The sequence below is a fragment of the Temnothorax longispinosus genome, unplaced genomic scaffold (genome assembly GCF_030848805.1).
Source record: "Temnothorax longispinosus isolate EJ_2023e unplaced genomic scaffold, Tlon_JGU_v1 HiC_scaffold_32, whole genome shotgun sequence".
NCBI lineage: Eukaryota > Metazoa > Arthropoda > Insecta > Hymenoptera > Formicidae > Temnothorax > Temnothorax longispinosus.
The window spans coordinates 101,936-127,967 of record NW_027270143.1 but is presented as its reverse complement, the minus strand read 5'-3'; the positions used below and the strand labels follow the sequence as shown (position 1 = coordinate 127,967).

Here is a 26,032-nt window from a genome sequence, read left to right as displayed (position 1 = left end):
GAATATAGATGCATAAAGGCAATGAGCATCAACAAGCTTGATATATGCTTACAACAAGCAGCAAAAAGCACGTCTATGACTGCAACAAAAATGGCCCGAAGGCAGCTCGCAGAAGAAAATATGCTCAAGGAAAGCAGAAACGACAGATCGGACACGCACACTGTACTCACCGAGAGAGAGAGAGAGAGAGAGAGAGAGAGAGAGAGAGAGAGAGAGAGAGAAAGAGACATTATGTTTTGATATGTTAGATTATATAACATGTTAAAAAAAAATTATCTATTTAACATAAGTTTCTGTACTAAATAAAGAAAACAATAAATATGTAAACTATTTTTATTTACAGTAGATATATATATATATTTAAATTAGTATATATATATATATATATTATATGCTTTTTTCCCATGTACTTGTAATATAATATAATTAAAGAAAATTTTATAAGTAAATAATTATATTTATTATGTATAACTTTTTTATGTATTATAGTAATATAATTCTTCTCTGTTAAAAATTATTTAGTATAAAGGTTCTTATTAGGAATTTCTTGAGAAAAATATTGCATTTGCAATTTTTTTGGTGGATTCTGTGAAATAAAATTATTGCACAATTAATATATATAAATTTATTATATAATAAACTACACATGCGTTACAAATATATTCTATGATATTAAACGTTAGTTGTAACATTTTAAATAAGAAAACATATATTTCACAACCTTTTGTAGTCTTATGAAATTATTTAAATTATTAGTATCACAATACAAAAATAAGACATACTTTTTGCAAGCTTAGGAACTTTGGTAAATAAAAAAATCTCTTCCATGTTGTCTTTGGTAAATAAAATCTTTTTAAAGCAAACTTATTACAGATAAAAAAAGCAATCTACTTATAGCTATGTTGTACTATATAAAATTTTTTTATGCAAAAAGAACTTTTCACATTTGAACAAAAAAATATATAAAATATTTTTAAACAAAGTATAAAATCTTTTTTAAACAAAAAGAACTTTTGAACAAAATAAATTTACTTCTCTGATAATGGTGCAGTTAGAGCATCCATTACCATTTTTCTTCTTGTATCTTTCTCCTTTTCTGAAATATTACTAAATTGAATTTTAATAAATTCCATGAAAGCATCATCTGCTTTCGTTGTCGGAATTTCATCTTTCTTTTCCATGTAATTATAAATTTTTTGACTCATTTGAAATAATGTTTGTTCTAATTCCATAGTTTCATTAATTTTTCTTTTCTTCTGTTTTGGTTCTTCATTTTCTTTATAAAAATTCTTCGTATTATAAATGTGCTCCTTGTCATTTTCATTTTCTTCTGTGTTCACACATTCTTCATTTGCAACACTTTGTGATTCATCACAAATGTTATTTTTTTCAAGTGTATGCGACTGTGATTTTGTGCAGTTTGTGTAGCTTCTGAAAATAAAACATTCGTGTGTTGGACAACAAATATATATATTTAAATAATGAATTCAATAAGTTACCCTACTTTCGTCTTTTAATTACATTATCCAAAAATTCTAATTGCTTAAAAAAAGGAAATCGGGAGGATTTAGCAGCACCACTGCCACTTCTTGATTCAATTTCCATCTTTTTTTTCTCTCTGTTATATTGCTCTTTCAATGATATGCATCTTTTTTGGCAATACGAAGGAGTATAAATGTCACCTAAATAAAAATAGAACATTTTAGTTAAGAATTATTATTATTTATTAACAATCATCACATTATTATTATTTTATTAATTACATAATTTATGGTACAAGTAAAATTTACTCACCACAGTTCGTTTGGATCATTATTTTTGATATTTCACTCCAAGCATTTTGTTTCATTGCGCTGTCCTTAAAATTGTTATTACTTTTATCATATAGAAATGGACGTTCTCTATACAGTTCTATCAAAAGCTCATCACCACTCTTTTCTTCAATAGTAATAATACTTTCAGGTTCACTGCCATCATTCGGATCACAATCATTTACATGTATTTCAGATGAATCAACAGTATAATAATTTAAATGATCCGACATTTTTTTGCTCAAAGTAGCACTCAAAAATGTTTTTTAAAGAAATATAACAATACAATTATAAATCTTTTTACCGCAGCAGTGTACTCTCTGAAATAACGAAGAAAAATATTGGTTAACCTCAAATACTGTCATTATATTTTGACCATTCGGTACAGAAAAAGGCAAATAAATTTGTCTTTGTAAATAAAGTTTTTAAAGTAAAAAATAATTTATATTTCATTTTAGTATATTTATTTATAAATTATATGTATATTATATACTTACATATTATGTACTCTTATCAAAACGCAATTCCGCAGTCACGACCACGACTTATACGTATTACGAAGTACGACTCTACGTTTTTCTCTGCTTTAGTTCACGTCTACGTCTACGACAGACGTAAGCGCTCACGTCTCCTTTTCTGCCATCAGCCATAACATGTTTGAAACGTACAAGCTCGCGCAGGAGCCTGAGCTCAAGAATTATAGCAAAGGGAACGATACTTTTCTTGTTGTCACGTCGGTAAAAAGATTGTGTATTTCCATGGCAGTTATGTTATAATCAATAAATATATCGTAATAAATGTTATACAGAGAACACATAGCATAAATACAAAATAAGATAATGTTGAATTATCAATGCATAATCCTTTCTCATGTGTCACTACAAGAAGTTAATCTCTCATCATAAATGATTGTAAGAACTCAGATTTCCGTTATTTGTATCTCGATCAGAGAAAAACAATCAAGTGATTTCATTACTTAAATCTGTTTGAAGAAAGGATCATACAAGTTAAACATATTATTCAAAACACATTACATAAATATAGCAAGAATATACAAAGCATAAATAAATTAAAGTACTGTGTCAACTAGTAATTTGTCGATAATAATTCTTAGATGTATACATATATCTCATTTAACGAGTAAGCAAATGAACATATGCAAAGTAAAGGATTCGAGAGAATGTTTAGGCTTATTTAAATATTGTGTGAGATTCTATAACTTCAATATAATGCACTTTCTTTCTATTAATTGATACAGTAACTTCCGCAGTCAATCCAGTTATATAAGTATTTTAAGTGAGTAGTATACATAATTCGATAAATGAAGAGCAAACTCAATTAAATGATAATTAACTTTTCGTATGTAATACGGTGTTTCGTAAACGTTAATAGCTGGCAAATAGCCACGGGTTGAATCGCAATATTCGTTAAGATAATATCGACCATGCGTGAATATCCGAATCACGCGTGCATCGATAACGTAAGTTAAATTACTACACATCGAGAATCAATGACTTTATTCGCGGGTTGCAACCATTCAAAATGACTTTAAGTTCGACTGAGCTCAGACCGATAATTAATTCCGGAATATTTAGGCAGCGATATAGCCTTTCTGCGAGAATGTAATCCGTCGCCCCGTGAGTTATGCGAGGATGCTATCCATCGCCCCGTGCTTTCTCGAACTCTGTAATCAGACGATCGCATTTTATGATGACCTTGCGTTCATCATAATCTGCTTGAGAGTTGCCGATCAATCTCGTAAGTGATCTCTGATTTACACGAGTTCGATATTTTACCTGAAAGCATCCGTCGTCGTTATCTCTGGATAGGATGGTCATTGACCAAAACCGTGAGGGCCTGTGCAAAGGGCTAAGATGGCCGCTTCTTTCCGTTTTACCGAGGCCTCGTCGCAATGGCTGAGTTCGTCCGTTCGTCCTTCCTTCAGTCGTATCGAGCGAGGTACTTTCAATCGCCTCTGATTCAATCGCCTCTGAGCAGGGCTACAATGCCTCCTCTGATATTACGGAGACGTCCTCGTGATCTGTCTCAGACTCAATAGTCTGGCGGATTTCAATCGCGTAGCAATTATACGAATATACGACGTCGTGTAAAATGAACGCGACTGTACGCCTCGCTAGCCGGAAGACGAATACCTTCCCGGCGGGCTTCACGTCCATCCCGACACGTTCACGCTTGCGCAGTATCGTCGGTCCGTACCTTTTTCCGGCGCTGGGGCGCAACGTGGTCGTCGCAGCGCTCGCGAAACACTTAACGCTAAAGATAACTAGGGAACTGTAACACCGATGCCATCTATGAGCATTCCACCGAATCGCCACTTATAAATCCACTATGCTCACAGATGTCTACACCTACACAATCTCTTCACGCTTTTTATTGCCCGTTTCTAACATAACATATACATATATTATAACAAAAAACAGATAGTAAAACTCTAAAATGAAAGTTGAAGTATTAATTACACTTTTAGAAATGTCAATAACAAAAAAATATAAAAATAAAATAAACCAAATATTTATTATAAAATCTTAAAAAACTTATATTTGAATATTATAATTAAATAGAGATGGGAAGGATAAGTGTAGAATAGGTGTAGCATCAGTGGGAGATGGCAACATCGCCGGTGAAATACCACTACTTTCATCGTTTCCTTACTTACTCGGTTAGGCGGAGCGCGTGCCCCGAGGGCTTCGTGCCCCGGCGGTCACGGTGTTCTAGAGCCAAGCGTGTCAGAGTGGCGTGAGGCCTCGCGGCCGATCGCCGTTAATACTCCTGCGTGATCCGATTCGAGGACACTGCCAGGCGGGGAGTTTGACTGGGGTGGAGTTTGACTATTGATAACCTTATTTATTTAAAATTATCTTATATATGCATGTATTCCTTATATGTATATGCAGACATGTTAAAATAAGACAAATGTTTTTATAAATACAATTACTCTCACGTAATATTATTTATGTTTTGTTATATTAAATGCAGAATGCAATTTTTGAAAGAAATGAAACATAAAATGGAATGTAATAAGTTGTAAGTTTAAATCAAAATCTACAGACTGATTATAAAAAACTGTATAAAAGAAATAATATATTATAAAAATACATATGTATGTATATAATGTAAATACAAATACGTACAGCTTAGCAATATGGACATCTTTATCACATTTTGGCATCTGCTCTGTAGGCGGGAATAATTTCGACTGTAAGTCACTGAAACATACCATTTTAGTGTAATATTACTTTTCATTGCTAAATAAAAAATGTTTAAAAAAAGTTAATTATAAGAACAAAATACTATTTATAATAGAAAGATAAATATATTTTCAGATATTTAAGTACCTATTTGTTTCCTCTTGTTGTAAAATATAAAGATTTTCTTCTTCAGGTAGCTCTTCATCCATCTCTTCATTTGCTGATGTTGTAATATACGCATTGCTATAAATTATATGCAATATTATTAATTAATGTGTATATTATCAAAAATATTGTTTGATATTGTTTAATATACAATATACTATTGAATATAAAAAACCACATTATTTAGAATAGAAAAGATTATACATTATAAAATGTGTATGGGCTTACTTTCTTCCAAAAAATATTGTTGGTGCATCTGGTTGAAGATGAGCTCTACCCGTACTTATCTTGTACCACTTTTCTTCAAAATGTAAGCGGCACAATCGGTAATTGCGATGGCCATATTCTGCACCCATTGGTTCCAAATCTAATCTTTCACAAGCACGTATCCATTGCAACCATCTGTAAATATTATTTAAATTTGTAAATGTAAAGAAATATTGTCATAATATATACATATGCATGCACATAATAATATACATACATTTAGAAATATCAAAATAGTATTTTATAATATGTAAATTTATACTTGTTTTAAAAAATAATAATTAATAAATGAAATAAAATCATTATACCTTTCATGTTCCTTTGGAAACCGAAAAAATGTCGTTTTTCCACAATATTTTTATTGCATTCCCGAACAACACACCACGCGCTTGATTGATGGGCCATTTTTTCTTCCAGATTTTCCCTCAAGATTTCTTCACAAATACCTGCAACAAAGCTAAGACAAAAGTGGTTTTCCTTTACAAGAGAATCGAGAATCTGTACAATTTTTGTACAGATTAACTATTCTCCGTAAGGAAAATAATTTGTTCTCGGTTTTCTTGCACCGTTTACTAAACACCTGTACACTATTCACTGAGGACTTATCACTTCACCACCTCATCACTTTATTATTTCTCGCATCAGATCACATCAGATGTCCGTTGCCGCCACTTTCTACTGAACGGCCATTTAAATGTCCTGCATGTAGCATCTCAACGGTGCTGACAGAGAGCGAAAATACAGAGAGGAAGTGAGCAGAAGTGAGACAGAATATCAGTGCTCTGATTGGTTACATACCTTGCACGCGCATGTGCAGTTCATTTTCATCCACGCTGAAATCGGAAGAGTTGCGCTACTGTATATACTGTGCCAGAAGGGAGTAGTTAAAATCCCCTCACGACTAATGATAAAACGAATAAGCGAAAGCGACTCACCGTTCGGTCGGCCGTCTCCCGGAGGGATGTCTTCCTTCCTCGGCAGGCACGTGCAGCAAGCAAGCAGAACAGCAGGCAGGCGGCCGCAAGCAAGCAAGGCAGCAGGCAGGCAAAGCAAGGCAGCAAGCAAAGCGAGGCAGCAAGCCGTGAGCAAAGCGGCAAGCAAAGCGAGGCAGCAAGCAGATAAGTAAGAGAGCAGGAGAAATTCACACTCCAGGAGGATCGAGTGGCTTTCCGGAGGTTCGAGTCGGCACGTGCCGTAGACGTGTACCCCGAGACCTCTTAGCGATGAGTGCCTTACGGCGCGGCGCGGCGGTGTGACGATGAGTGTGTGCCGTAAGACGGCTTGACTGTGAGTGCCCGCGGTTCTGGAAAATGTCGTGGGCGAGTAGGTGTTCCCTTTTTCGGGAGTAGATTTTCACAGATTCCTGTGATATCCAGTGGCGAGACGGCGTACCTGAAGATAAAAAGAGAATTAGTAAAAGGAAGCGAATTAAAATCTTGAGATTGATTGCAATGCGTTACAAACTATGTAATAAGCAGGGACTTAAATAAAACAATTGTGATTAATAATATTTGATAGATTAACGCAGTTGCATTAACGTAAATAATATTTTTGAAGTGAAACTTCTTTAGGCACGGTAGTGAATTCGATTCGCGACACGAAAAAGTGTAACGAAAGTGAAACATCTTTGGTACGGTAGTAAGTTCGATTGTGCGACACAAATAGTGTAACGAAAATTTGACCAATAGGCCTACGGCGTTGGCGAGATGGTTCTTCTTCTGGCACGGTAGTAAGTTCGATTATGCGACACGGAAAGTGTAACGAAAATTCAATAGGCGTACGAAATGAAACTTCTTTGGTACGGTAGTAAGTTCGATTGTGCGACACGGAAAGTGTAACGAAAATTCGACCAATAGGCGTACGAAATGAAACTTCTTTGGTACGGTAGTAAGTTTGATTGTGCGACACGGAAAATGTAACGAAAATTCGACCAATAGGCGTACGAAATGAAACTTTTTTGGTACGGTAGTAAGTTCGATTGTGCGACATGGAAAATGTGACGAAAATTCGATCAATAGGCGTACGGCGTTGGCGAGACGGTTCTTCTTCTGGCACGGTAGTAAGTTCGATTATGCGACACGGAAAGTGTAACGAAAATTCGACCAATAGGCGTACGAAATGAAACTTCTTTGGTACGGTAGTAAGTTCGATTGTGCGACACGGAAAGTGTAACGAAAATTCGACCAATAGGCGTACGAAATGAAACTTTTTTGGTACGGTAGTAAGTTTGATTGTGCGACACGGAAAATGTAACGAAAATTCGACCAATAGGCGTACGAAATGAAACTTTTTTGGTACGGTAGTAAGTTCGATTGTGCGACATGGAAAATGTGACGAAAATTCGATCAATAGGCGTACGGCGTTGGCGAGACGGTTCTTCTTCTGGCACGGTAGTAAGTTCGATTATGCGACACAAAAAGTGCAACGAAAATTTTCGACCAATTGGCGTACGAAATGAAACTTTTTTAATTGGTACGGTAGTAAGTTCGATTGTGCGACACGAAAAAACGTCACGAAATAGTGTCACGAAAATTCGACCAACAGGCGTACAAAGTGAAACTCCTTTTGGATCGGTAAGTAAATTCGATTTTGCGACTCGAAAACGCGTCACGAAAATTCGATCAGGCGTACGGCAAGACGGATATAGTGAGAACTGCGTATAACACTATATTTTCGAGTTGCGGGCGGCTTGGAGTGACTAATTCCGGTGCATTGTTTTTGTATTAATTTCAGAAAAGTTATGGCAAAGCCTTGCCTTCAGAAGTTTCACTTCTAACGCGCGTGGCGACCACACGCATGATTTTTTTATGATTAGGGTGCGTGATTAATTATAATATTAATAGATCGTTAATCACAGGAATATTTTATTTAGATTTAAGAATTACTGTAAAAGTACAAGAAAAGTGGATCATGTAGTTGTCATTCTCAATTTATTAAATATTTTGCATTTTAGATTTCAAAGTTTTCGTAATATTTTGCCAGGATTCAGGAATTTTCCCGTTAGCATGTTTTGATCAAGGATAAACTTGTTTACGTCAAAAGGTAAGAGCGAGAAAGACAACTATATAATAAAGAGAGAGAGAGAGAGGGGGGGGGCATGCCAGATTTGCGAGGCGTGTTCTACCAGGCGCCGGTTGCGCATGCCTGAAGCGAAAGAAGGGAGATTCCGGGGGGACTTCGTGGTCTTTCTTCGAGCGACCAGCGTAGCGTGCGGACGTACGTAGAGGTCTTTCTTCGACGAACCTTCAAGGAGTGCGGACGTTATATAGAACTAGATTTTTCGCCCGCGCTTCGCGCGGGCTCAAAATCTATTCCCCTTTCCCCAAACTCACTCATTAATTAGGAGCACCTTTGATATTCTTTCTCCTCAAACTCTAACCTACATCTTTTTGAATTTTTTTTTTTAAATAAAAAATAATAGATAATATAATAGATGCAGATTAGCATATTGTCAAATATTTCAAAAATGTAATCCCTTATATTAAAGTCTTTAAATTTTATTTTTGCTTGTGCCTCGCGCGTTTTTACCCTCCGTTGATCCACCATTATTAACTCTCTTTTATTTTCTTCTATTTTATTTTTTTTTTCGAAATCATCGAAAACTTAGAAAAATTTGGCACTGGTTTCAAGAAAATCAATTCTTAATGAAAAATTATCCATTAATAAAAAAATAAACATCCTCCAAAAATTAAAAAAATTTTGACTCCTATTTCATATATAATTCTTTAAGATTTGGTTAATTAATTCCCGAAAAATTGGAAAAATTTTGTAACCGGTTCCCAAAAAAATCGGTAACAAAAAATTATACACTTTATAGCAAACCCCAGGAAATTCTACCTTTATTTCATATACAATTCTTTGAAATTCGATCAATTAACTCCCGAGAAATTTGAAAAATTTTGTAACCGGTTTTCACAAAAATCGGTAACGAAAAATTATCTATAAAAATTATCCATAAAAAAAATTTAGCTTGATATCTCAAAATTTACGGAAATTGGAGCAGAAATCGGAAACCTTTTTATTATTAGCAATTTTTCTATAAACTCATCGTAGCCATCCTAAAAAAATTAGAAAATTTTGAAACCGGTTTTCAAAAAATTGATTATGAAAAATTATACACATCTTCGCCATCCCCGAAAAATTAGAAAAATTTGGGCATTGTTTTTAAGAAAGTAACAAAAAATTATCTTTAAAAAAATTTAGCTAATATCTCAAAATTTGAGGAAATTAGAACAATCACGTACCTACATTTTTTTAAACAAAAATCGAAAACCTTTTTAGAAAAATTGGAAAAACTTCGTAACCGGTTTCAAGAAAATCAATTCATTAATGAAAAATTATCCATTAATAAAAAATAACTTATCCTCCAACAATTAAAAAAATTTTGACACGACTGCTATTTCATATATAATTCTTTAAGATTTGGTCAATTAATTCCCGAAAAATTTCAAAAAATTTGTAACCGGTTTCCAAAAAAATCGGTAACAAAAAATTATACATTTTATAGCAATCCCGGGAAAATTCTACCTTTATTTCATATGTAATTCTTTAAGATTCAATTATTTTCCGAGAAATTGGATAAATTTTGTAACCAGTTTCCAAAAAGATCGGTAACAAAAAATAATACACTTTATATCACTCCCCAGAAAATTCTACCTCTATTTCATATACAATTGTTTGAGATTCGGTCAATTAATTTCCGAAAAATTGGAAAATTTTCTGATACCAATTTCCCCAAAAATCGGTAACGAAAAATTATACACTTTATGGCAATCCCCGGGAAATTCTACCCCTACTTCATATAATTTTTTAAGATTTGGTCAATTAATTTCCGAAAAATTGAAATAATTTTGTAACCGGCTTTCAAAAAGATCGGTAACGAAAAATTATACACTTTATAGCACTCCCCGGAAAATTCTACCCCTGTTTCATATACTTTTGGTAAAAATTCGGTCCACTAACGAATGAGTAGTTCGCGTACAGACAGACAGACAGACAGACAGACGTGACTTATATATATAGATATCGTTATTCGAGAATCGTATCATACGTATATGGAAAGACAAGTTTCGCGACACGCGATTACTGTTACTAAGTCTTAACACATCGTTCATTTTACGAATAATTTAACACAATATCAACTAATAATTGAAATGTTCAAGATTGTACCCGGGCAACACCCGTTACCAGTTTACCATTTCCGATACTTTTACAATGAAGATATTTATTCTTGTTTTTGTTAAATCAAAACAAGTAAGAAATAATTATTCGGAATAAGCTTTATCTTAATCCTTGATAAATTGTTCGCGAACCGAGTGTTAGTGCATGACCTTGGCCGAGGACGTTGTCTTTCACGACGCACAAAGCTGAGCAGCGGACATTTTGGAGACATCTTGGAGATAGACAGAAAGGAAGGAAGTAACGTGGCCATCGATTACATCGTTGGTTCTCATACGTTCTACGTTCATGCGTTAAACGTAGTGGTGACCGTTATTTCAACTCAAAGTGAGTTTGTCATAATATTAGACCGCTTGTTCGGTCACAACGTTACATACGTTTTGTGACGCGAGCCGCTCAGCTTATGCTGCGGCGGTTTTTGCGAAAATTGAGTATAGAGACGCGGTAAACGTCACACTTTTAAGTGCTAGATCTCGCATAGCACCCGAAAAGGCAACAATTTCTCGACTCGATATGATGGCCGCCGCAATAGCCGTCAGGCTCACACTTTCTGTAGCTAAATTGTTAAAGCAAAAGATCTCTAAGAAAACGTTTTGGTGCGACTCGTTGACAGGATTGGCGTGGATTAAACGCGACATGCAGTGGGGGACGTTTGTCTGGAATAGAATAAAAGAGATACGCAAACATAGTAAACAGAACGAATGAAAATATGTACCCGGAGATTTAAATCCCGCGAATCTTCCTTCGCGTGGCTGTAGTCCCGCGCAACTAGTACAATCCGAGTGGTGGTTAGGTCCTCCGTGGCTTTATAAATCAGAAGCAGAATGGCTCAAGGTAAAGGGTGATTTTATTGAAGAAGAAATAGAGAGCGAAATTAAAAAATCGGCTTTAGTATGTAACCGGATCTACGATTGATGTTGTTAAAATTTAATTAATAGCCACTTACTACTTGGGCTGTAATTACGGTCGCCACTGTATTTTCCTGGGTGAATACAGAAACCTGGATGATATGCGTTGCCCCGTCCTTCCTTTCAGCGTAATGGCTGCCGTTTCTTACGACGCGGACGTGTTCAAGGCCGTCGGCCACGCCCTTGTTAAGCGCATGTAATATACGGATATTCGGAGAGGATATTTACTGGGGTCGCGAATAATGAGTCTTTGTTTATTATAAACAAATAACAATTTAATAATTTCAAAGTTACAGTATCTCCGTACACGAACGGACAGGTTCTATCGCGCACTGACCTGCGTCGATTGTTAACGAACTCTGATTCACCGTCGCTAAGAGCTTTATGCGGTTAATAACCGTTATCGCGTGGTTGTTGTTCACGTAACTATCGTATACGGCAACGGGATAAGAATACGGAATCGAGTTTTATCGCGTGCAACCGAGAATCGTGTTGACGCCTCGAAATTCAACAGTAGACTGTCCCTGTATGTGCCGGTTAATATTCGCACTAATTATTCGCGCTTATCGTAGGCGATTACGGGATAAGACGCACTGAATCGAGTTTTGTCGCGTAACCGATATAACGTGTTAATGCCTCGATATCCTACCGTGGACTGTCCGGGAGGAACGGGTCGAGTTCCCCCTCCTTGATGCTTGCGCAGGCGTAGAGCCTCGCTTTTACGCGCGAACATGATGTAATCGCGCGCAGTTTCCTATTGGCCAATCGCATCGCTTGGTGACGAGCGATCCGTGGACACGATCCGTGTTATCCTTACCCGTGCGCTGAGCCGATCTCATTGGCTCAGCTCGATTCTGACTGAGATACTGAAACGGGATTGGACGGCGGACAAGGGCTCTCGCTTCGGTCTCGGCGATGCGGCAACCAATGCCAGCCGTCGCAATTTGCACGATGTGCAAGTTCGCGGCAAGTCACTCGGAACGTTTTCCGAGTGACCGAAAATGGTCTCTTTGACGTTCCCCATTACAACCAGGTAATCTTTGTATTAAAATCAATTTTATTAATTCTCCTTTTCTTTCAGGTACCGGGTCTTCGCGGGATCGTCTCGCCCAATCAATGGATTGGAAATCGTCGTCGGTGAGTATCCGAACGGTAAGTATATAAAATAAGTAATGATGCATAATATTGCATAAGATACGATTAATAGTACTTGTCTCGACAGGGAAAACATAAAATAAAAGTTATACAATGCAAATTCGCGCTTCACGACATTGTCTCGCTTCGCGGAGCTACGCTCGCTTCCTATTGGTCGATTCGTCGCGCTTATCGAAAAAGGTTGCGCCTCGCGCTCTCATTGGCCGTGAGCCTCGCAAAATCATAAAATAATCTGAAACTGTGGAAAATTATGTCAAACTGCCAGGAATCGTTCCTATTGGCTATCGCTGTGTCGAGAATGCTCAAAACTAATAAATCTAATGAAACTAACGCGATTCTTAATAAAATATACCGGGATGCGTCCCATTGGTCTTCGCGTGTCGACATTTCGTCGAAGTGGTTAAAAATGTTCAAAACTGCAAAATTAACGTTAAAATATGTTTACTCGAACCCTATTGGTCCTTTCGTCGTTCAGACGTCGCTATGCGTACAAATGTGTGTAAATCGGTTCATGGCTCCTCGGGAACCAATCGTGGCTCGATCTCGAGACTCAACAATAAAATGTATAGTGTGTATAGTATGAAAATAGTTAGGATCGTAGGAATGTCTGGGAATGTCATTATGACAGGAATAAATATTATTAGGGTTACGACGATGTACTCTTTCAACTTCATGGCTTCGCTGTAATCGAGTAGATCGCGTATAAGCTGTATAAAATCAAAATAGAAAACAATAGAAAAAGTGCTGTTAATATTAACGAAGTGATCCTTTCAGGATCCATCTCCGATTGAACTCTGGGCTCTGATTGGCCCATCAATGACTCTAACTTTTACTCGACTTTTCAAAGGTTTTGGGATTGGTAGGATTGGTGTATGTGTAATACGATGTTCTCGTGTGTTTTACAAAGGTTTTAAGTGTATTCTAATAATAAAGTCGTGGTTATGCATACATGCGTTTCGCAATATAAAATAAAATAAATCTCTCTCCTCTAAATCTCGCTCTTTGGCTTGTCAAACTAAAATAATATATCAAAACACGTAAAATCTAACTTGCTCAATTGGCATTTGTGTCTCGCTACTTAACTTCGCGGTCTTTGGTTAATTAATAGGTTAATGGGTTAAAAATGATATAAAATATAATAAAATGTAATAAAAAATGTAAAGGGTAAGTATCGCACGGGTCTTTGTCTCCGCGCTTCCCTATTGGCTGTCCCGTGGCTTCGACTCGTCCAGCCGTCTCTCCACCTGGGATTGGCTCATCGGCGGCTCGTCGTCGTCCTCCGGTGTCGCTTCGCGTCCAGCGGGCTGTTTCGCCTCGCCTTCGACGATAGCTTGGGCTACCCCCTTGGGAATTTGCTGTAGTAGCTCCCCGATCTCGACGCTCTCGAAACTCGCGTCCCTCACCTCCTCATTGGCCGCAACGCTGGCCGCTCGCGGTGTGTCTGTCATGCCCCGGTCCGGCTCGTCCGCCGGGTATACGTCCGTCGGCTCCTGGAACACTTGCGCGCTTCGACCGGAACCCGACGATGAAACGGAAGGTTCACCTTGCGATTTCAAGTACACACTGTTATCGCGAAAACTTCTACATTTAAATTCAGTGATTATTTTTTGTCTTATTATAAACTAATACGGTTCTTGGCATGGACAAATAGATTTTTCACGAATTGCAAAAAGGAAATCGATAAAAGAAAATGAGTAAAAAGCGATGATTATGTAACGCGTGAATTATTTAAAACACCGTATTTATCTGAAAAAGAGCGAAAAGAATTACGCTTAACTTTTACGGAAATAAAGACGGCAGAAACTAAATTACTTAAATATCTGCAAGATCAGATGTTTTCAACCGCAACTAAAGAAAAATTATTTTCTTTCAAGATGATGAAAAACAAAGACGGTTTATAAACTAAGATTTCGAATCAAATTGATGAGCTTCACTTCTTATGTCCCGTTCTGTTAGATAGCAATTATGATATAATTTATATGTTAGTAAGAGAAACTCACAAATCCATGGGCCATGCGGGAACGCAAATCATTATGAACCACATACGCGAAAGATTTTGGATTATTGGTGCGTTCCCACTGTACGCGTCGCGCGTCGCGTCACGACGCCGCGTCATGAATTATCCAATCAAAACGTTTTATTTTATGACGTCATTTTCGACGCGAGATCTTGCACGACGCGACGTCTGTTTGCTAGACTTTTGCTTACGTTGTGGCATTCACCAAAGTACGAAATTTCCCAATCTCACGATGTCTCAGCGGTACACGGATACTGAAGCGTCATTCGTAAGTTAAAAATTGATTTATTTTGTTACATGATAATGATTATACAATTTTAATATTATTATCCAAATGATATTTGTAATAAATTATTACCAATATACGGTTGCCTAACCTAATAATTCTGTTTGCATCGAATCGAATTTGCCGGTCCGCACTTTACGCGTCGGAACGCTATCTCCCGATCGGGTAGTCACTCCGCGAACGAGGAGAGGAAGTTCAAAAATTAACTGAGGCGTCGTTTGATAGACTCTCACTTTATTTTACAATAAGCTTGCGCTCGACGTGTCGCTCTCGATGGTTTCTCAAGGCTCACTGAGCTCCCGGCCGGAGCAAGCGAAGCGATCGCGGCCGGAGCTCCGAACTTTTCCGCGAGGAAATTTCGAGACGTGAGAAACGCTGATTGGCTCCAAATCGTCGAGCGACCAGACTATTGGTCGCAGTACGAGCGATCACGCGATGTACACCGGCGGTCCGGGCGCGAGCAAAAACACCAAAAAAACCGGGAGGAAGGCAAATAAACTCGTTTTGGAGCAAATCGAGCGCTTCTCGAATATTCCTAACGCTTGCTTTCACCTTTCAATCGTCAATTCGCAACGAATATTATTTCGGGAATATTCGAGCGCGTTCCGCACTTGCGGGGACTGGTCTTTTCAACAAATTTACTTCATTATAGTTGTTATAATACTTTTCATTTGCAACGCCATGTACGGTGCATGATTTTTGGCAGATTATTTATTCACAATCTAGAGAGATTAATAATAAATGACATTGTACTGAAAGTATAATCAAATGCCTTATATAAATATAACCATACAATGATACGCTTAGGACACAAAGAATGTATTACATAAAAGAACTTTTGTTCGAGAAATTTATTTTTGGTCTATTTTCTTTATATACAAGTGTATGAATCAATCAATTTTTTTATGCATATGTTTATGTGTTATGCATAAGAAAACTGATTGGTCCATAAACTTGTGCATAAGGAAAATAGACCAATCCATTCTCTTATGCATATGCTTATGCACTTATGCAAGTTTATCTGGATTCCCAGTTAAGCGGAGAGCACACACTTCTGCATAACGCATAATGCGTAAGCATAAGAAAATTGATTGGTCCATACACATGTGCATAAGGAAATAGACCAATCAATTTTCTTATGCTTACGCATTATGCGTTGTGCAGAAGTGTGTGCTCCCCGCTTTACAATGTTAACATCATGCTATGTATATTCACGCGATAGATACAAATATATAGATGGACTTTGCGTTCACTATCCGTTCACCTATTACGGATTTGCGACAACTGTGATACAGTCATAGAAGGCAGTGCAGCTGCCCAACAGCATTATAGTGTATGTACACTAAACGCGGACAGTGAAGGAGAAAATTCACATTACTCAAGCCAAGCTGCAGATAGTCGGGAACTTCTCATTGGAGAAGTTTTTTGCCGAGAGCCGTTATGGAACACATCAATTCCGTATGCCAGAAGGGGTTTTAAAGTAACTTCAGAATTGTGGCAAGAAGTCGATATAACTTTAGGTAAGTAAAATTCAGCTCTTTACGCAGTAGATGTACATAAATATCACTTCTTAATCATGTCTTAAGAAATTGATTTCACACTTTCGGCAAATAGAATAAAGGTTGGTTATACATATATACTATCAGTGAATATCGTAATATCATTTTCAGGTGTGCAGACTGGGTGGAGTCAGAAAACATTCAAATTCTTAAGAGATCGTTTCGTAAAATTACTCACAGAGGAAACAAATTCAAAACGCAGTGGCAGTGCCACAATGAACAAAACCTATTGGAAATATTTTACGCAGTTGGAATTCCTCCATCCCAGTGTAGAATATAGATCGTAAGTCCCTTAATTACCGTATACAATCATAGAAAAAGGTACAATTGTAATTTGTACATTGCTTTTTCGTAATTTTCTTTACTTTACAAAGACCTTAATGTAAAAAATAAATCTGGGAAAATTACAATGTTCGGCTTGTATAATATTTAGCACAATAAGCGATATTTAAATTTGAACGTACACTACTTTTTTGTCAATTATTCAGTGGCAATTGTCATAAACAATTACTAGTAATTTTTTAAATTATGATAAAAAATTTTCAAAGTTTTCTTTGTTGGTTCTTGCTATGATAAATAGCAATCGTAAGTTAAATACATTCAAATTATTACATTTGATTTCCAATATTATACATTTTGTGAAAAAGTAATCACATTTTTAAGAAACATACATTTATATTAAAACATTCGAATTTCTGACGTTCGATAGCAGTTTTAATAAATTACATTGTCAGATTTGAAAAAATTATATTTTTTTAAAATATGCTTTTTTTAAAAAAAAGAAAGTAGTGTCTGAGAGTTATCTATGTGTTATCTTATGTCAAAAACTTATCTTTCTAGATTATTAGTAACGTTTAAATATTTACACAACTTTGACTAACTTCTTGAAAAATCTTTCCTGAGAAAGCAAAATAAATGAAAAATGTACGTACACTATGTATATTTTTTAATTATAGGACCATAAGCAGCCTCTCGAAAAATAAACGTCCCAGTGCTGAAGTAGAAGCATCGGAGGCAAGCTGTTCTTCCAAAGGAAAAAGACTTAAGAGTCCCCAACATACCGAACCTTTATCAGAGCAATTTGAAAATTTCTGTAAGAAACAAATGGATCCAACTATACCCGATCGGATTGGGTCTTTTCTTCTTTATTTAAAAAATGAAATGAGAGCACTCCCAAAACAAGCTGCGACAAAGTTGATACGAAGAATAACGATGGCTCTGATATAGTCCAGTCAAAATACGATTAGACCTAGAAAAAATTGCAACACAAGGTTTTATTACGTCATTGTGTTCAGAAAAATATACTGAACAACATATTCAAATTTCGCCATTCTCCGCTATCCCTAAGTATGTTTTTTATTAACAATTTATAAACAAATTCGTTTTTCTCCACAAATACGATAAATTTTAAAATTTTTGTAGAGATCAAAGTTTTAGAGCAGACAAATATCTACAAAAAATGCTCTTATAAATTTTTTGAAATATCATATTATATGAGATATCTGCAACAAGAGCTACTAGGCTACGCGCGGAGCGGAGCGGAGAGTTCTAACAAGCACACGGCAGTCTCTACCGGTCGCTGCTAGTTCTCTAGGTTCTACAAGGAACTTGAGTTGCGATTCTCGATACTAGTATATGTGTCTATGTATACACACACACACACACACACACACACACACACACACATATATATATATATATATATATATATATATACACTACCCTCCATAAGTTTGGAAACACTCTATGACAGATGCTGTACGTGCGACTATTTACAGATAAATAGTCGCACGGCAGCGATCTGTGCAGATTTTTGGTATGAATATATCGTAAGACGTTCAAATAATCATATATATTTCCACCTGGGACACTTGCAACACTTGTACATGCCGAAAATATATTTCGCGACACCGAAGTGCTCGGAGTTGAATTTGTTAAACAGCGAATCACAAGTCACAGGTGCACCTTTGGGAAGTTCTCCAGCAAGAATGGAAACGTATCCCGACTGAACTCCAAAAGTTGATCCACCGTATGCCGAGAATATGCAAGGCAGTCATTAAAGTAAAAGGTGTGGTTACTTTGAGGAATGTAAAAATTAATGGAAATTCTTTATTTTAAAAACCTGTTGGATAACATGTACTATTATGTACTATTTTCTGTATATTGCATTTTATAGTGTTTCCAAACTTATGGAGGGTAGTGTATACATACATGGGACAATCCACGTCACTTTTACCCCCCCCTCTGTCCAAAATTGGTATGGATTTTAATGACTAAATGACAAAATGACAAAATGACAAAATTGGACGGATTTTAATGACTAAGGGCGGAAAATGTTCGTCTTGAAAAGAGCTTTCGAAAGGCGTGTGGCATATATGCGCAATTCAACATGGCGTCATAGTTATGGCTGCTTAAGGGGATCCTATAGCGAAGGCCGAACTTCCTCGACGTCGGTAATGTCAACATTTCTAATCCTGTTTTCTATGTTATATATCTATATCTATCCTTGTCTAACGAGAGGCATCTGTCTTTGTTCGATTGCTGCGCCATCTCTCGCTACACGCAATACTGCTTATCCTATCAACCTGAATGTGCTTTTGCTTAATAAAACTTCATTTTACAAAATCTTTTTTTCTAGACGTTGAATCTTAGTTTTATTTACACGATATTGTTCCTACATGTTGTCCCTACGTCGCCTTGGTGTCATTATATATATATATATAAACTGCAGTAATTTTGTTATTGTCGTCAGATGACAGTTGTATGTGCCCAAATTAGTAAAATTTTTAATTTTTTTTGTTCCCGATATGAAATCGTATAACGCGATGTAGATTTTTGTGCGTACTTTAATTCTAGACCAAAAACTTGCAATACTGTAAAGCCAATTCAAAGATTCCTTAAAATGAAAAAATGTCGGTAACTACCGCCACTATAGGATCCCCTTAAAGGGATAAATTTAAAATTTCAGATTCAACATGACGCCATGTTGAATTGCGCATATATGCCACACGCCTTTCGAAAGCTCTTTTCAAGACAAACATTTTACGCCCTTAGTCATTAAAATTTGTCCATACCAATTTTGGACAGAGCGGGGGTAAAAGTGACGTGGATTGTCCTATATATGTATATATATATATATATATATATATATATATATATATTGTGTGTATACATAGACACATATACTAGTATCGAGAACCGCAACTCAAGTTCCTTGTAGAACCTAAAGAACTAGCAGCGACCGGTAGAGACTGCCGTGTGCTTGTTAGAACTCTCCGCTGCGCTCCGCGCGTAGCCTAGTAGCTCTTGTTGCAAATATTTCATATAATATGATATTTCAAAAAATTCATAAGAGCATTTTTTGTAGATATTTGTCTGCTCTACAACTTTGATCTCTACAAAAATTTCAAAATTCATCGTATTTGTGGAGAAAAACGAATTTGTTTATAAAGTGTTAATAAAAAACATACTTAGGGATAGCGGAAAATGGCGGAATTTGAATATGTTGTTCAGTATATTTTTCTGAACACAATGACGTAATAAAACCTTGTGCTGCAATTTTTTCTAGGTACCCCCCTTTTTTCCGTATTTTGACTGGACTATAGGCAATCTTTTTCGTATTTCCTCCGCAGCAGTGATATAAACTCGTAAACAGTTTCGTCGAATAAATGTAACTATATTTACATGACCCTTCCTTCATCGTTAGATCGTTAAGATATTCTTTACATTCAGATCCAACGCAAATTTTATTTATATCTTTTTGAATTTCTGAATGTGAAAAAATTATTGTTGTACCTATGTCTTGTAAAAACTCTGTTTTTACGAAGTTGTGGCAGACTTGATAGAGAAAGTTAACAGATTTTAACTGCAATAAATGAATTTTTGTGTCTTTTGATTGGAAATATGCATTAAACGCATTAAACATATTTAAAATATAATTGAGGAATAAGAAAATATGCCTTTATTTCTAAATTATCCATCATAGACAGAAGATGTTCTCCAGATTTTGTTTTATCGCTCACAACTGTTTCCTGCAGAAAATAATGTATAGTGTCCCATAATTCGATAAGTCTTTCCACACATTTGTGATGAGACAACCAGCGTGTTTCACTTAATTTCAAAATTTTGCAATGCTTTACTTGAAAACAATCGCAAAATTCGCGAAAAATTGCCGAATGTTTCGGACTGCTGTTTAAATAAGTAGCTACTTTTTTAAGAAAATCGTCGCAAAATGACGGTATTTTGTCACATGCAGCGTGCGCAGCTAATGCAGCCGAATGGCATGGACATGGAAGTGTTAACACATGTTTACACATCTGTTCTAATTTTGTCTTAAATGACATATATTTTCCTGTCAGATGCATTGTCAAAAGACAGGGCAACAATATTTGAGAAAAAAATCTGTAAACTTAACATTTCACACTTGAATGCATGGAACAACTTTTCAGCACTAGAATCTCTCGCATCAATATTGATCAATTTGACTAATTGTGAGCGCACATCTAATGTCTCAGGATCAATGTATCGAACAAAAAAGGTCATCCATTTTTCGTTACAGATATCGGATGTTTTATCTACAAAAATAGAGCATTTTGTTTTCTGAAGATTGTTAACGACATTTTCACTTTCAACCGGATACAAAACATTTGTAATTATGTTTTTACATTTAGTTCGACCCATGCTCATGCTTTTTACCACAGGATCTGGTGCTGTGTGTTGAAATAATTTAAGAATTTCTTCTGCCGTGTGATAGGGTACATTTCTTTCTGCAATTAAAGCGGCAAATAATATTTCCGCTGTTTTTGAACGCTCATCAAACGACAAAAGAGATTCTTTATCTTGCGTATTAAAATCATCATTTAATTCGTTCGCTTCAACACCTATCGTTTTTTACCATAAATTTAAATGACTTTCAGATTCTGCGTGCCGACGAATATGCGATAAATGGGCAGCAAAAGATTTATCGCAAATTGCACACAAACAACTGCTATCATGCGGAACCTCACGTAACCATAACTTAAAATTGTAAATATCTAGCCATTTTTTATTAAACATTGACTTCTTCGATGTATCTTTTACAGGTATATCATCATTATTAGATAATGATACATTCCTTTTCAAGCTTTTTCGGTGACACGCAGAATCCGCATGTCTCGAAACATGTGCTGCATTGCACGAAAAATTTCCATTGCACACAGTGCAATGATAAAGACTTTCGTCATGTGATACTTTACGTATCCAATACTTGTAACGCTCATCACTAAGCCAAGCTTCTACGAAACTTCGCTTAGGTTTTTTGGGCAATTCATCACACATTTCCATATCGGAAAAAAGCAAAGCGAAAGAATTAAATGGAAGAAAAATAAAAATAAAAAAGTAAAACAAAATGTATGTGGTGTGTGTGTGTTGCAAATAGAGATTAGGACCCTGTGGTTCGTCACTTCCACAGTATTTTATGATTCCAAACCCTCTCTCTATCTGCGTGTGTGTACGTACGGACAAATAATGGTGAATAAATGCGAAAAGAATGACAAAAAGAGAATGATAGCTGCTACAGTAACCTTAATAATCCTTGACAATATCAAAAGCTTGTATGACACGATGTGATTAATAAGACGCCACGACGCTTATTGAGAGAATCGCGAGTCGCGAAAAACAATTGCGTGGGAATCAACTGCATGATAATGCAGTTCAATGATGCAGAATCGATAGATAAGTTGTGACCGAACTTGCGGTCTAAAGTTAAGAGAAACTCACTTTGAGTTGAAATTATCGGTCGCCACTACGTTTAACGCACGAACGTAGAACGATTGTGAACCAACGATGCTTCGTCGATGGCCTTGTAACTTCCTTCCTTCCTGTCTATCATCAAGATGTACGACGATCACTCTTCGTAGCTATGTGCGATTTCGAGACTATTTCCACGGCTGTAGTCACGCACAATCACTCGGTCTGTAAAAATCGATCAAGGATTAGGATGAGGAAAAGTTTCCGCAAAATAATTTCGATTTGTATCGATTTAATGAAAAACAATAGTATATTAATTTATTGTTTAAATAGCGAAATATAAATACGTGAACACTTCACGGGTGTTGCCCGGGTACAGTCTCTCGAACTTGTGATTAACAAAAATATATTCGGTTTACATATTCGTGAACGCGTACGATATAATACGGACTTTTCAACAGTATTCGCGAAACTTGTCTTTCTCATTCGCTTTACTCGGTTCTCGAATAACGAAAATATTTTAAGTATCACGCACTCGCGACGAAACACGTCCGTTCGCTACGAAGTTCCCGTGAGAAAAGACCTCGATCGTTCCCCGCGGCATCCCCACTTTGGGTTACCGCATGCGCAGTCGGCGCTTCAGTGAACACGCCCACCGCGTCGGGTGATCTCCCTCTCGCTCTATCATACAAGTGTCTCTCTTTTTCCGTTATTCTCGATGTCGTAAACAACTTTTTTCCTGGAACAGGAAATTTCCTGCGCGTCTCACGCAACATCATGAAAACTTTAGATTTATCGATTTTAATATTTTAAACAACGAGAATGACAATTGTATGATATGCGCGTCTTTATTTTCAGCTAAAAACACAAATATTAATGCAAATATATCTTTAAATGACGATCCTTAACAATATCACTTTACGCACCCGAATTACATAAAGTCTCTAATTATTTCAATGCAAAATAAGTTGTTCAATCACAAATCACTTCATTTCATTACAATTCAACTCATTTTCATTTTAAACAACGCAAAACTCTATCTTTAACTTTCTTATTTATTCTCTCTTTATTTTCAGGTACGCTGTTTCCGCGCTGGATCATCATAATCATCATCAGGTAAGTATCGAATAATGATAATTATATAAAAGAAACAGGTAAGTATAAATCAACTCAAAATTTCCCCTTTTCAGGTACTTTGATAATATACTGTTATCACGCAATAACCATTGCTGAAATAACGCCATGTAACGAGGAAAGTGATTGTATTTCCATTTCCTTCGCTAATTTCTACGTCAAATTCTCGGTAATCGAATCGGGGCACTGACCTACGATAATAAATATCCTGGAAAACGAACATTTTGAAAATCTCTTTTAAGATTATCGAATCTTATGTCAATCTAATGTATTTAAGGCAATTTAGTTCGCTTTACCGTTAAAACTGCGAAATTTACGAAATCTCGGATTTCAGATCAACTTTTTTATTAATGGCTCGATTCTCGTTCTGTAACGTTAAATGGCTTTATTTCGTGTCACTGAACACAAATATTTCGCAATATATCAATAAAACTTAGAATCACGCAAGTTACCTTTCAGGCGAACACGTCTACATACGACTATGTTATTTAATATAATATTTGACTGAAAAATCATATGGCACTTTTTGGTTTACTCATTTAGATAAGAATTCATCGTAATTATCGATGATTTATCCGAATTACGGATTTTAGCTATCCCGAGTGTCAATGAAGTTTTAAATCTTTGTTCGCTTAAAAACGCGGTTTTTCGCGATTGAATGTCGTTCACTGGACTGGTTTAAGTACATTTAAATCAAAATATCTCAAGAAAGTAACACAATCAAAGAAATCGCAAAGTATCATCTCGCTCGGCGAATTTCCGTATTAAGGCAAAATTTAACATAAAAAACAAATATAATAAGGTTCTGAAAAGAAAAACAAGGTAAATAATGGGCTATGAGAGCCAACGCAGGATCTAATATGCGAAAATTATAATTAACAAATTCTTAGTCAATACATTAAAATATTAACAAATTAAAAATTATCAAACGTTTCTGCCCTGAATTGGGCCCTCTTCAGTGATAGTAGTCAAAGAACGCATGTCACGTTACGTTGACATACGCTTTATAACATCGCGGATTCGAGATGCGCGCTCGATGTTCTCAAAAATACAAACTTTTCCTATATCTGTGCTTACGTCTTCGTGTCAGCTCGTTGCGATGCCGCCGCTCACGTGCTTATTAATTTAATTTCTTATACATCGTATATGCGTTCTTTGACTACTATCACTGAAGAGGGCCCAATTCAGGGCAGAAACGTTTGATAATTTTTAATTTGTTAATATTTTAATGTATTGACTAAGAATTTGTTAATTATAATTTTCGCATATTAGATCCTGCGTTGGCTCTCATAGCCCATTATTTACCTTGTTTAACATAAAAAGTACCTGGGTTTGCTCAGTACATTGCCCAGAACACGAATCTTTCGTCGTTATAACGATCCGTCGCTTCGTTCAAAGTTTCGACTTTGAAATATGAAAATCTATACTACGGTTAAATATCAAATAAAAACTATACGAATGGCTTATTTTAATCACAAGGAACAACTTAAGCCCTCGTAGAGCTCGATCGGTCAACAATTGTGGAAATTCGCTCATCCGCGCGTCTCGGCCTTAACCCTTTCACATCTAATTTTCGTAATTCGCCTTGGATCGCTTCGCGGATCGACTAGATCGACTCGTCTCTATTATTTAACGATACTTTCACTCTGACAATATAAAATTATCCATCGGATATCAAAATCACTAAATCTTAACCCTTTATGCCCGCACATGGAATGCGTGGCTTTTATCGCACTTAAACTATATGTTCGCGTTTAGTACGACAAATTGAATAATCTTTCACCGTTTTTAAGCGTCTCAAGCTCTTAATTCGTAATCTCACTCTTGTCATCACATAATTGATTCGATCATCACAGAACTTTGAAACTTATTTTATCATCGCGCAATCTGACTCTATTAAATGAATTTATATCGAATACACGAATAATTACGCTTTCCGTAATTTAAAACAGCAATTCGCGCACTCTCACACATTCGATTGCGTTATTCGGTGTAACTTATAGTAAAATAAAATTACCATCGCGGCAAAGAACAGTATCGCCAATATTAATGCTATTTCACTCAAATTTTCCATGGCGTAAGTCTTATCTCTAATCTCGCATCGATATGAACACGCACGAGTATTTACATTGTAGGTTGTGATAGGAATCAGGTAAGTTTTTATTATTTAATAGATTAATCCTTAACGGACAAATCTCTCTTCGCGTTTTCAAGAATTATTCTACCTGCGTGCTGGACATGATCTCGTCGAGAATCGATGTCGCCTCTGCTTCCGGCAATTTTGTCAACGTTTCCGCCTCGCTCTGCGTCAATGGCTCGCTCACCGGACTATTCGGACTTGGCGTGGATGGTCTGGTCACCGCTTCTGATTCATCCTCCGCTACCTGCTTTCGCTGCCCCTTGGTTCGGATCGGATCAGCTGTCTGGCTGACCTCTGCCACGCTCTGAGGCTGGCTGGATTTCTTACTCGACATGACAGTCGTCAAAGATTGTTTTGCAGCCTGGTGTAACAATACAACCGGTTGCAAAGTCAGCTGTCATAACGCAATTATCGACACATTACATGAAAATCGCGTGATTCAAATCCCGATATCAAAACCATATTATTACGTAAAT

At 36.4% G+C, this 26,032-nt stretch overlaps 2 protein-coding genes across 4 annotated transcripts; both read right to left on the bottom strand.

Annotated features, from left to right (window-relative positions):
• Positions 1–597: 597 nt before the first annotated feature.
• On the bottom strand, positions 598–2,954 carry LOC139824303 (uncharacterized). Its single transcript, XM_071796836.1, has 4 exons — positions 2,309–2,954; positions 1,795–2,131; positions 1,505–1,682; positions 598–1,431 (listed from the first exon to the last, which is right to left on the bottom strand). Exons 2-4 carry the CDS (start codon positions 2,042–2,044, stop codon positions 1,029–1,031), a joined length of 831 nt encoding a protein of 276 aa, XP_071652937.1. The 5' UTR covers positions 2,045–2,131; positions 2,309–2,954; the 3' UTR covers positions 598–1,028.
• A 1,450-nt stretch (positions 2,955–4,404) lies between these two features.
• Positions 4,405–22,850, bottom strand: LOC139824304 (uncharacterized). 3 transcript variants are annotated; one of them, XM_071796837.1, is made up of 8 exons: positions 22,630–22,850; positions 22,313–22,507; positions 13,871–14,236; positions 5,761–6,844; positions 5,414–5,587; positions 5,168–5,263; positions 4,964–5,038; positions 4,405–4,644 (listed from the first exon to the last, which is right to left on the bottom strand). In XM_071796837.1, exons 5-8 carry the CDS (start codon positions 5,539–5,541, stop codon positions 4,593–4,595), a joined length of 351 nt encoding a protein of 116 aa, XP_071652938.1. In that variant the 5' UTR covers positions 5,542–5,587; positions 5,761–6,844; positions 13,871–14,236; positions 22,313–22,507; positions 22,630–22,850; the 3' UTR covers positions 4,405–4,592. The 3 variants fall into 3 exon arrangements, 1 of the variants encoding a protein (XP_071652938.1); XR_011735067.1 differs by lacking the exons at positions 4,405–4,644; positions 4,964–5,038; positions 5,168–5,263; ... (1 more) ...; positions 5,761–6,844; positions 13,871–14,236 and adding an exon at positions 15,211–17,646; XR_011735068.1 differs by lacking the exons at positions 4,405–4,644; positions 4,964–5,038; positions 5,168–5,263; ... (1 more) ...; positions 5,761–6,844; positions 13,871–14,236 and adding an exon at positions 15,211–17,621.
• Between the last annotated feature and the right edge of the window lie 3,182 nt (positions 22,851–26,032).

What these genes read in the sequence shown, in the direction of transcription:
- LOC139824303 (XM_071796836.1), bottom strand. Translation starts at nt 2,044, where the DNA reads ATGTCGGATCATTTAAATTATTATACTGTTGATTCATCTGAAATACAT. An exon ending in AATGATCCAAACGAACTGTG is followed by an intron (nt 1,683 to 1,794) that starts GTGAGTAAATTT and finishes ATTTTTATTTAG; the next exon opens with GTGACATTTATACTCCTTCG. An exon ending in AATGTAATTAAAAGACGAAA is followed by an intron (nt 1,432 to 1,504) that starts GTAGGGTAACTT and finishes TTTTATTTTCAG; the next exon opens with AAGCTACACAAACTGCACAA.
- LOC139824304 (XM_071796837.1), bottom strand. Translation starts at nt 5,541, where the DNA reads ATGGGTGCAGAATATGGCCATCGCAATTACCGATTGTGCCGCTTACAT. An exon ending in ACAATATTTTTTGGAAGAAA is followed by an intron (nt 5,264 to 5,413) that starts GTAAGCCCATAC and finishes TATAATTTATAG; the next exon opens with CAATGCGTATATTACAACAT. An exon ending in GATGTCCATATTGCTAAGCT is followed by an intron (nt 4,645 to 4,963) that starts GTACGTATTTGT and finishes ACTCCACCCCAG; the next exon opens with TCAAACTCCCCGCCTGGCAG.